Source organism: Carex rostrata, chromosome 17 (assembly GCF_964058835.1).
Source record: "Carex rostrata chromosome 17, lpCarRost1.2, whole genome shotgun sequence".
Taxonomy (NCBI): Eukaryota; Viridiplantae; Streptophyta; class Magnoliopsida; order Poales; family Cyperaceae; genus Carex; species Carex rostrata.
Window position 1 is genome coordinate 5,064,515 of NC_135934.1, and position 12,235 is coordinate 5,076,749.

General features: G+C 36.6%; 2 protein-coding genes across 2 annotated transcripts; one reads left to right on the plus strand and one right to left on the minus strand.

Moving 5' to 3' along the window:
• Positions 1 to 1,536: 1,536 nt before the first annotated feature.
• LOC144568518 (proline-rich receptor-like protein kinase PERK5) lies at positions 1,537 to 3,538 on the plus strand. Its single transcript, XM_078318880.1, has 4 exons — positions 1,537 to 1,794; positions 2,003 to 2,076; positions 2,609 to 2,770; positions 3,241 to 3,538. The coding sequence occupies exons 3-4, from the start codon at positions 2,621 to 2,623 to the stop codon at positions 3,454 to 3,456; spliced, it is 366 nt and encodes a 121-aa protein (XP_078175006.1). The 5' UTR covers positions 1,537 to 1,794; positions 2,003 to 2,076; positions 2,609 to 2,620; the 3' UTR covers positions 3,457 to 3,538.
• A 6,108-nt stretch (positions 3,539 to 9,646) lies between these two features.
• Positions 9,647 to 11,835, minus strand: LOC144568276 (transcription factor MTB1-like). The gene has a single exon (XM_078318568.1). The coding sequence runs from the start codon at positions 11,502 to 11,504 to the stop codon at positions 9,873 to 9,875; it is 1,632 nt and encodes a 543-aa protein (XP_078174694.1). The 5' UTR covers positions 11,505 to 11,835; the 3' UTR covers positions 9,647 to 9,872.
• Positions 11,836 to 12,235: the final 400 nt, after the last annotated feature.

Consider the following 12,235-nt stretch of genomic DNA (forward strand, 5'->3'; position numbering starts at 1 on the left):
GATAATACTTTGATTTGATTAAACATTACTTATTTACAAGTTCAAAAACAAAGTTCAAGAAAGTATTTATCGTTGTTCTGACAAGTATTTACGATTATATATGGTAAGTATTTATCATTTTCACAGATGTTTTACTGTAAGTTGCAATTATGTCTGAGAAGTATTTATTCATGTAACATAAAGTATTTATTCATGTAACATAAAGTATTTATCATTATGTCTGAGAAATATTTATAATTGATATTTTACTGAAAGTTGCAATTATGTCTGATAAGTATTTATCCATGTAACATATAGTATTTATCAATGTATCATAAAGTATTTATCCTTATGTCTGAGAAATATTTATCATTGATATTGTACTGAAAGTTGCAATTATGTCTGATAAGTTTTTGTCCATGTAACATAAAGTATTTATCAATGTATCATAAAGTATTTATCCTTATGTCTGAGAAGTATTTATCATTGGGTGAGGGGATAGTTTATTTAATGGTCTCCAGTTGTGCGGGGACAATCCAGAAAAAAAAAGAAAAATTTGTGCAGGGATAAATGGCAAGTATTTATGAGGGGATTGTTTATTTAATGGTCCCCAGTTGTGCGGGGATGATTCAAAAAAAAAAAGGAAATTTTGTGCGGAGACAACTAATGGATTGATTTATTCTTTCCTAAATAGAGATTATTGCATAGGGATTAACACTTTGCAAATTCACGATAAATACTTTGATGCTTCAAGTTAAATACTAACAGTTTCTGCGGAGTATTAATTATTGAGCGGTCCCCCCATGATATTTTTGACAGTTTGTGCGGGGTTTTTTGCGGGGATAGACTTGCGGGGATTGTTATTAGGATCCTTAGAGTTAAGCTTACCAAAACTTTGGTGAGCTTAAGAGCACCCTAGTTCTACTCATATATATATATATATATATATAGAGTACGGCTAACGCGCTTCCTCTAGCATATGGGCCAAAATACTTCCGGTGGAAATTTGAAATTTCAAAATCTAAAAAGTCGATCTGAACCGTTCATCTCCTTCTCCATATTAATATCTGCTTGGAGACCAAATTTTACATTTTTCTGAAATTTTTTACTATTTATTAAGCCACTTTGAAAATCGCTGATCCAACGGTGGCTTAACAAAACAGTAAAACCATTGGATCAGCGATTTTCAAAGTGGCTTAATAAATAGTAAAAAATTTCAGAAAAATGTAAAATTTGGTCTCCAAGCAGATATTAATATGGAGAAGAAGATGAACGGTTCAGATCTACTTTTTGGATTTTGAAATTTCAAATTTCCACCGGAAGCATTTCGGCCCATATGCTAGAGGAAGCGCGTTAGCCGTACTCTATATATATATATAGAGTATGGCTAATTTGCTGCCAGCAGCATTTCAGCAAAGTGCTGCCAGATCTATTAGCCGTTGGATCTGATTTGAGATTCGTACCTGATGAAGCGCTAATTTGATTTGAGGGAACGGAAAAAATGCTCCGTCTGTACTCCGTAGGGTTTTGATTTTCTCTTTCCTCCCCTCAGCGTCTCTCTCTCGTTCTCTCCTCCTGCGCCTCTCTCTCGTTCTCTCCTCGGGCCACTAGGCTGGGTCCAGGCCCGCCCAGCTCGAGATCGCACCGATAACTCCGCCCAGCTCCAGTTCGCTCAGCTACGCTCCAGGTCGCTCGCTCAGCTCCGCCTCTCTCTTGTTCTCTTCTCTTCCCGTCAGCTCCGCTCCCTGTGTCGTCTCTCCCCCGACTCCAGTGAATCTCTATCCTTCGCGTTGCAGGGAATCGAAACAGAATCATGTAAGTCTCTCTCCTTCTCTCCATGTCTCTATGTTTCTGATTAATTGATCCCAATTGCTTCTAACAGAATAAGATATAATTATCTCTTCACAAGTTAGGTAACTAATTTCAAACTCGGACAAAAGTTTCATGGAACTTAACAATGTTGTATACTTGAAATCAAGTTTTTATATAATTTGCCCTTTTTGTTTTCTGTATATTGTCCCAGTTCTGTACAGCATGAAGGAAAATTATAAATAGAGATGCTTAGCAGAAATGATGTGAAAGCTATAGTAGTAATAGGTAAGCAAATTACTATTCAATGAGGTATATATGTATTGATTAATACTTGTCCAAGAGTATACATTATGCGTAGTTTTGTAATATTCTTTGTCAAAACCAAGGATGAACATATCAGTCTGGGTGGTACTGGTACTTGTTTTTTTAAACTGAAATTTTAGTATTAAATTTTGATATCCTTGCTTGAACTTCTGTGAACTTATGTGCTATGAATTAAAAAAAAAATAGTATAAAAACCAGCTGGTGTTGTGGTTCAACCATCTCAAAATAAAATTCATATTGAAAGTCTCGCATTAAGCTCTGATCTGTGTAAAAGCAATTAAGTTGGACATGGGTATACCCATACCTTGAGTCGAACTTGTAGCTATTGTCAAAGAAAGGAAGGCCACAATATGAGGACATGTCCAATAGTATAATAATTTAACAAAAAACCTCAATTTCAACTTATGGCAATTATTTTTGCTTTTTCTATAACATCAGAATCCGAAAGTTTTTTTTATTTCACCCTTTTTATAACATACTACTGTTCATGCAGGCAAGGCCTTTGATGCAATGTGGGATCGAGGATGGCAACTATGAACAGTTGGTGGATCCAAAGCTACAGAAAAACTACAAAGAGAATGAGATGGCACGAATGATTGCTGTTGCAGCTGCTTGTGTGCGTCACTCTGCCAAGCGCCGACCCTGCATGAGCATGGTAAACTCCATTTTGGTTAAATGTTCAAAGTAGCTTGTCTTAGCGCATGAAATTGTATGATGCTGATAGGAAAAGTTCATATTTGAATGGCTATATACACGCAGAAGGTGCAAATTGGGTAGTAACAATTTTGTAGAAAATGTTATGTTCAAACATCCATTTGGTAAAAAATTAAAGGTAAACAACTTGCAACAAGAATTATGGCTAAAAATGTACATAACAATTAAGTAAAAAATTATGGGCAAACATCCATTTAGTGAAATGTTCCATGTAGCCTATCGTACCTCGTCAGAATAATATGAGGTGTATATGCAAAGCAATGATTTGTATTGCTCTATGAATGCAGCAAATGTAAATTGCCAGCAACCATTAGTAAATGTCGTAATTGAAAATGATTTTGCACGAAAACTTTCTTTTTATACATAAGCATGCACCTGGTACATACATATGCATACATTATGTCGTAATAGGTGGTCCGTGCACTGGAAGGAGACACATCACTAGGCGGCTCGTATACCAGCTCAGAGTACGAATCAAGCACCTACAATGAGGACATGAAGAAATTCCGTAAAATGGCAATGCAGAGCGGTGATTACCAGAGCAGCCAGTACAGTGTGCCTACCAGTGAGTATGGCCTCAATCCGTCAGGTTCGAGCAGTGAAGGCCAGAACTTGTTGTTTTACTAATTGAACTTGTTGTTTATGGAATATGGATATATGAAATATTGATGAGTAATGTAATATTATTATTTTGTTCATTTGTATCTTATTTGATTGAGCTGTCTTTAATTCTTGGTTCATGCCTCAATAACAATTACTGAGGCTGTACTTGAAGCTTTGGCCGAAATGCAACCAAATTTCAAAGTCAATATATGGTAAATTGTACTAATAAATATGATATTATGGGAAATATCACTGTCAGCTCATTAGCTCCTACAAACTCTTACCTATTGGATTAGAAGAAAAAAATTGAAATATGTGGTACCAGCTGATGCCAACACTGTTTGTAAGATATTGAGATTAAAGCTTGCAATCCTGTGAGTGGTTATTAAATGGTGATTTTTTTGTAATTAAACCAATTTTATTTTGGTTAGAAATCAGGTTCAAGTTTTTGCAAATGAAACAATATGTTTTATCATACTCGTAGATAGCACTAGCATATCTTGTATTTGCTGCTTTTTCACCAACATTCTTTTAAATTGTACTAGCATATCTTGTATTTGCCGCACTTGATGAATCATATATCAAACAAGCATATAAAAATACATATGCCAAAATACAAGCATATAACCATTCATGTTGAAGAGATGAAAATCATAGATCTCATATTGTAAGAAATAAGTACAAAAGCTCCTGTTAACAAGTGCTTAAACAATAATTACACTCCTATTTTTTGTTTTCACAATAACTAAACAAAACCTAAATGACTTGCAAAAATTACACTTAGTAATCTTAAGCACACAAGACCTCGTACTTTATTCCTGATCTCCAATATATGTCCCTTGAGTTGTCAATTAAAGGTTGACTCTTGAGTTGTCAAGTGACCTGCATGGTGAGTAACTTGCATTAGCACTTGAAAAGTTTCAAATAAAACCCTATATTACATAGAATTGCAATTTCATAACTTGCTCCTAATTTTGACTTGACAATGTTAGAACCCACATTTTCGAACTTATACAAAAAGCTCCTAGTCTTCACCCATATCATACAAGATCCCTAACCGGTACTGATTGGTACCGATGGCACAAAGTCCATACAGATTGGTACAAGGCACCTACAAGCACATTTCCAATTAATCAAAAGATTTAGCAGAAGTTAATGTTGTTAGAAATTTATCTACAAAACTGATGTAAAATCGGATAATAACAGAAAATTAAATTATAATGAAACTTTATTACTCGGATCGTGCAAAGCACCGTCCTTAAGCGAATTCTGTCTCTACCGTGCAAGATTTGGAACCGCAACCAAGATTATCCGGATTTGTTGCTTCTTGGCGCACATCCTTGGAAGCAACTGACAATAACTCCTCGATAACCAACAAATTACTGAATATTGATATAATATAATTTAGAAGTATATATTTTTGGAAGAATGATATGAATGGATATATATCATATACGGAGATGAGAAGGAATATGTATTGTATAAGAATGATATTTTTCTTTCTATGTTCTGTACGAGCCAATAGATGTGGGTATATTGATATCTCTAAAATTGATCTGAACTTGGTATATTTTATAAATAGATTACAAACGGCTAATAGCATGAAAGGGTGTATAGGTGCCAACCGGATTACAGCTTGCACATTATTAATCAACAAATAACTCAGAAAGGAGAATAACAGATAATCACAAGTGAAAAGGTGTAAATTCAAAATTAATTGGATGAGTGATCTGTTAACAGCTTTTACTCTAGCGGTAAAAAATAAAATGAATTTTGAGTTTCATATAATAAATAAATAAATCTTTAACAAATGTATGAATATACACCCATATTGTGTTTCTGAAATTGAATTAAGAGCTTTATGAAAATATATGAATATACACCCCTGAACTTTAGAAAACGGTTAAACATATATAAGCATATTAGACAATCTACTTACCCCAAACTCAAAATTGTACCAGAAAACATATATAAACATATATAAGCATTATCTAATTACAAACAAAAAAATCACAAATTTATGAAACAATAAGGGTATAAACAGAAACAAAACAGTAAAACGATAACAACAAGAGAGTACCAGTTGGTCGATTTGCCTAGGTCTTCATCGGGAGACCGGAACCATCCTCCGATAGTACCAGACGCAGCGCGGCGCTGAGGCAAGAGAGGCGCCACGCGGCAAGAATTGCCTAGGGTTTTGTCAGATTTGCTGGACGATTAGCCTAGGGATTCGTCATATTTTCCTAGGGCTTCGCTGAGGTGCGGCGCAGCGACAGAGTCCACAGACGCGATGGGCGGAGTTGTCGGTGCGATCTCGAGCTGGGCGGGCCTGGACCCAGCTTAGTGGCCCGAGGAGAAAACGAGAGAGAGGCGCAGGAGGAGAGAACGAGAGAGAGGCGCTGAGGGGAGGAAAGAGAAAATCAAAACCCTACGGAGTACAGACGGAGCATTTTTTCCGTTCCCTCAAATCAAATTAGCGCTTCATCAGGTACGAATCTCAAATCAGATCCAACGGCTAATAGATCTGGCAGCACTTTGCTGAAATGCTGCTGGCAGCAAATTAGCCATACTCTATATATATATATATATATATATATATATATAGAGTACGGCTAACGCGCTTCCTCTAGCATATGGGCCGAAATGCTTGTGGTGAAAAGTTAAAATTTCAAAATCCAAAAAGTCGATCTGAACCGTTCATCTTCTTCTCCATATTAATATCTGCTTGGAGACCAAATTTTACATTTTTCTGAAATTTTTTACTATTTATTAAGCCATTTTGAAAATCACTGATCCAACGGTGGCTTACCAAACAGTAAAAATCAGAAGCTACCGTTGGATCAGCGATTTTCAAAATGGCTTAATAAATAGTAAAAAATTTCAGAAAAATGTAAAATTTGGTCTCCAAGCAGATATTAATATGGAGAAGAAGATGAACGGTTCAGATCGACTTTTTGGATTTTGAAATTTCAAATTTCCACCGGAAGCATTTCGGCCCATATGCTAGAGGAAGCGCGTTAGCCGTACTCTATATATATATATATATATATATATATATATATAGAGGTTGGCTAAGATCAAAGTGGTAGTTCCTGAGCTTTGGTGCTACCAATTCGTTTTTTAATTTTTAAAGTTCAAAACGTCGATCCGAACCGTTCAAGTTGTTCTCCATATTAAATTGTGTTTGGAGACCAAATTTTACATTTTTCTGAATTTTTTTACTATTTATTAAGCCACTTTGAAAATCGCTGATCCAACGGTGGCTTAACAAAACAGTAAAATCAGAAGCCACCGTTGGATCAGCTGTTTTCAAAGTGGCTTAATAAATAGTAAAAAAATTCAGAAAAATGTAAAATTTGGTCTCCAAGCACAATTTAATATGGAGAACAACTTGAACGGTTCGGATCGACGTTTTGAAAATTAAAAATTAAAAAACGAATTGGTAGCACCAAAGCTTAGGAACTACCACTTTGATCTTAGCCAACCTCTATATATATATATATATATATATACATACTAGTATCATACTCGTGTGTTGCAACAGGGACATACTATAAGAAACAAATATCAATGAAAATAATAATAATTATCCAAAAATTAAGACACAAGTTAATAGCTCGATTCGAATCTAATATCAAATATCGTACAGCAATTCAATATCGGTATATAATATGATATCAAAAAACATAAATAAAAAGTGTTATCGTGTGTATGTATAGGATATACACACACACATATTATAAGAGAAATATATATTCACACACACGTTCCAATTTATATTTTTCTTTGTTTTCAATTTATATTTCTCTTCTTCTTTGTTTCCAATTTAGAATACACACACACACATTGATATGTTATATATTAGAAGAGGAGGGTTCAAATGCCTCCATTTTTTGTGCCTCCATCATGCCTCCATTTTTAAAAACTTAAATAACTCAAAGTTTAAAACTTAAAATTCAAAATAAAACCGTTGGATATGAACTATATCATTTTATCTATGCACGTGTAAAAAATTATGGCATTTCAACTTTGTTTTGATTGTCATCTTGAGCTTGTAAAAATGTATACAAATGTGGATAATTTCTAGACGTTGATTTTTCAACTTATTGATTCATATAAAAGCAAAATCAAAATGTGATAATTTTTTATGGGCACATAGAGAAAATAACATAGATTACATCTAACGGTTTATTTTGACATTTAAGTTTTAAACTTTGAGTTATTTAAGTTTTTAAAAATGGAGGCATGATGGAGGCACAAAAAATGGAGGCATTTGAACCCTCCTCATATTAGAAATATATTCTAAACTATCCACAACAATATGTATAGAAACAAAGAAAAAAAAATAAGGAAATAAAAAATAATAATTTGCATTGTGATCCGTATAGAGACGAAGAAGAAGTAAGGAAACAAAGAAATAAGAAAATGGAAGGTGGAGTCTTCTCAATTAAATGGGAGAAATATGGAAACAAAGAAATAAGGAAACGGATAAATATATAGCTAAATTTTAGAATTTGTTCAATTTTAATTGTAACGTATCATGTAGTAACACATGTGGTGAGTATGTTTTTAACTAAATTTAGACTTCTATACATAAAACCGATGCATTTAATCAAAAGAAGACCAATTATGTAATTGGAGGGTTAAGATCAAATCCGAAGTTTTATCTTTCGATCGTAGCCGTTGGCGGATCGGACATCCAATGTGCTTAATAATAGAATGGAGATAGAGTAGAACTAGGGTGCTCTTAAGGTCACCAAAGTTTTGGTGAGCTTAACTCTAAAATTCATCAAATCGATTTCAAATGACAAATCCGAACCATTGAAACCTGCCTACTTTACATGTGATGCATCTATATGTGAAATTTTTAAACATTCAAATTAATTTAGTATAAAGTCAAGCAGTCAAAATTAGAAGGTTAACAAATTAATTTTAGTGCATTCATTTTTTGAACTTTTTTGACCGCTTGACTTTATACTAAATTAAGTCAAATGTTTAAAAATTTCACATGTAGATGCATCACACATAAGGTAGGCGGGTTTCAACAGTTCGGATTCGTCATTTGAAATTGATTTGATGAGTTTTAGAGTTAAGCTCACCAAAACTTTGGTAAGCTTAAGAGCACCCTAGTTCTACTCTCTCTCTCTCTCTCTCTCTCTCTCTCTCTCTCTCTATATATATATATATAGAGAGAGAGGCTAATGTGCTTCCGGTAGCATATGGGCCGAGCTACCAGTTCAAATTTGAAATTTCAAAATCCAAAAAGTCGATCTGAACCGTTCATCTTGTTCTCCATATTAATATGTGCTTGGAGACCAAATTTTACATTTTTCTGAATTTTTTTACTATTTATTAAGTATTTTACAAAATTGTTGATCCAACGGTGGCTGCACAAAACAGTAAAACCGTTGGATTAGTGATTTTCAAAGTGGCTTAATAAATAGTAAAAAAATTCAGAAAAATGTAAAATTTGGTCTCCAAGCACGTATTAATATGGAAAACAAGATGAGCGGTTCAGATCGACTTTTTGGATTTTGAAATTTCAAATTTGGACTGGTAGAACTTCGGCTCATATGCTACCGGAAGCATATTAGCCTATCTCTATCTATATGTGTGTGTGTGTGTGTGTGTGTGTGTGTGCCTTTGAATTTCTTGTTTGAATCATTCAACAAAATAATCATTAAATTTACTCAAAAATTAGACAGCTTTTTATTCTTAGATGATTTTGATGACAAGTAACAGCAATTAGCAAGGTTGTATTGTATACCAACCATCATAAACGTTAATGCCACAATGTTTTGACTTGACCTACATTAAATAAGGAAGGTGATTCAAAAACAAGCATTAGATATTTATATATCTCTTTCATGCACACAAAGCAAGCATGATTATATACTTCTACAACTCTCATTGATCACGCAGTACATTAATGAAATAATTTATTTACTGAATTAATTATGTACACATTTTGACAACATATTCACACCAACAATATGAAATAATACATATAAACTTCGGATGTATCACCACTAAACACAATAAAATAAGGAAAAGGATAAAAATAAATGGCAAATTGAGCCCTGGAATAACAGAATCAAATGAATAAATGAGACCAATCTATGGAGAGGGCATACAACTACTCTAATTAGTCTTCAACATGCCAAACCTTTATATTTGAATTTCTAGTCTATATTAGTTGCTAATAACAGAGCAATTTTAAACAAACTATTATCTCAATTCTTAAAACATAGATATCTTTTCATACAAGAAGAGAACTAAGTAAATTTAAATAAAGAAGAATGCGCAATAACTCCTACAACGGCGAGTCAGATTCAAAATCTCCATATAAACAAAAAAAAAAAAAACAAATTAAAATTCAACCGGCCGTCAATTTGTAACCAGGCTGACTGAACCCGCACCCGCCTCTACCAGTACTACTCCTAAGCCCCGTTCATAGCATGAGATAAGGCGGCAATAACCTTCTCCTTAGTCTGATTCTCACAGCCTGGCGACTGTATTATGAATGTGTGTACCAGTGTACCAGCACCAAATGCCACCTTTGACTCGATTGGGCCCACTTGTGCCTCCTCAAGAGCGCGACAAACAGGCCCCACCGGATGAGTCCCTTGAGGAATGGAAATCCTAACATGGACCTCGTCTTGCACAGATTTCACATCAACATCCGGTGGCCGAGCCGATCTCTCTCTCGGATCCAACCTATCCCTCTCTTCCTCCATCTCTCTCAGTTTCTTTTGCATATCAGTAATGTAGGTTATAGCATCACCTAATAGGGATGCCTTGTCCATTTTTGAAATGTTTGGTACAACCGCTCTTAAGGCATAGAATCGCTGGTTCAGCTTCTCTCTCCGCTGTCTCTCAGCCTCGACATGGTTGAGTGGTTCTTCTCTCCCATTGGCTGGTTTGCGGCCCCGTTTTCTGGGCCGCCTCTCCTCTGATGTACCAACTCCGCCTCTTTCATCCTCAGTCTGGTCACTCCCTTCCACTGGAACTGCACGTGCAACCAACGGACCCAGACCCGATTTAGGACTCGGACCATTGCTAAAATCTATCTGTCTCGGCTGGAATTGAGACAATACTGGCGCAGCAGTTGCGCCAGTGCCGTTCCGTACCACTAAAACACCGCTGCCAGGCCGATGTTGGTTCCAGCCAAACCCTTGTGCGCCTTTTCTACCATGCCCTGATAGCAACAAACCCTGTGTCTGTGTATGCCCAGGAGTAAGCACGCCACCTGATTGATGTAACGGCCACGGTCTTGGTTCAACCTTTGGCATACCATCAGTTACGGGTGCATGCCCCAATTTCAAATCATGCCCAAAAATCTTTGCTCCCTCATTCTTCTCCCGTGAAAACACAGATTTTAACATATTCACAGCCTCAGAGCTCTCAGGTACCAATTTTACCGATCCCAATTCAAGAACACCATTTTCAAAAGGAACCAAAACAATGGTCTTGATGCCTGCTCTTTGTGCTAAACACCCCCTGATACAATAGTTACCAGGCGAAAGGTTGAGAGCCGGACCCGGGACCCACACGTGCTTGCCCAATTTGAGAGCACGTCCGGGCCCGCCATTCCCATTGGTGAAATTGAAGTACATCGAAGCCACAAAGAACATCTCTATGTCGGTCACTTGATCGAGACTTAGCGCAATGTTCTCCTCATCAGCCCCGCCAAACGCCTCATGCATCCGGTACAGAACCCTCTTTTTCTTGATTCCAGAGTCAGAACAGTCTGAATTGTGGGACCCATGGTCAGACTCAGTCTCACGGCACGAGCCATCACCCCATCCAAGCACAATTTCACCTGATTTCGTGCGGGACAGTTGCCAGAAGATTGCATAGCTCCAGCCAATCGGACCTTCTACGAGGTAAATGAGCTTACTTAAGAGATCAGCGTCGGGTTGTGAGGCAATTAACCCATCAGAAGAGATATTCCTCGTTGCAAGGTAATTGAATGCCTCAGGACCGAGAACAGAAAGACAGCTGGCTCTGTCCTCCTCACTCCATGTCAGCATGTCGCGCCGGTCAGCTGATTCCATCTCCTCGGTCTTCATTAGGTAGTTGAGGCTCACTTTGGAGTAGATTGTTGCCAATTTGTCAGAATTGTGCGGGACTAGCTGGATCGACCTGTTAAACTAAGAGAAGAGAGAAGAGAACACACCTTGAACGAAGATTGGTGGCACACAATTAAGAGCCTAACCTAGTATTGGTTGAGAAATCCCTCTCGATCGGACAAATCTCGGAAACAGAGAAACCGAGAGAGAGAGAGAGAGGAGCAACAGAGAAACAGAGCTCCTTCCTCTTCCCTTTTTTTTTTTTCTATCCTCGTTAGATTGTTCTCATGTGAAGAGAAAAAGATCAAGCATCGAAAGAAGAAACTGTCGCATGCGCCATGATCTGTGCTCCTAAATAGAATCTTATCCAACGCACATGTAGCGAGGAATTCATATCACCTGTGGTAACAGAATATTTTTATTTAGATCTGGACCGTTGGATTATAATCCGCACGAATATTAAACTAATTCCGTGCATTTCACCTCGGAGGAATTGGCCCGGATTCTTATCGGACGCTTCAGATCTAAAAGGAAATATTCTATGACCTAAGAGATTAGGACTTGAGAAGGCACTCTTTGTTTTCCTCCGGCAGTATGCATGCTCCGTGCTTGCGCTCTACTCTGCTCCATGTCTAGCTGGGGAATCAAGATTCAGCTGAAAACAGGTTAGTGGTTTCTCGTTGATTGGTCTCGGAGTTCAAAGGTATGCAACCCGCTAAGCCATCACATGT

Bases quoted from the DNA above. Each gene is read 5' to 3' on its own strand.
- LOC144568276 (XM_078318568.1), bottom strand. From the start codon at position 11,504: ATGAAGACCGAGGAGATGGAATCAGCTGACCGGCGCGACATGCTGACA.
- LOC144568518 (XM_078318880.1), top strand. From the start codon at position 2,621: ATGCAATGTGGGATCGAGGATGGCAACTATGAACAGTTGGTGGATCCA. The intron at 2,771-3,240 runs GTAAACTCCATT...ATGTCGTAATAG, and splicing joins GCCGACCCTGCATGAGCATG to GTGGTCCGTGCACTGGAAGG.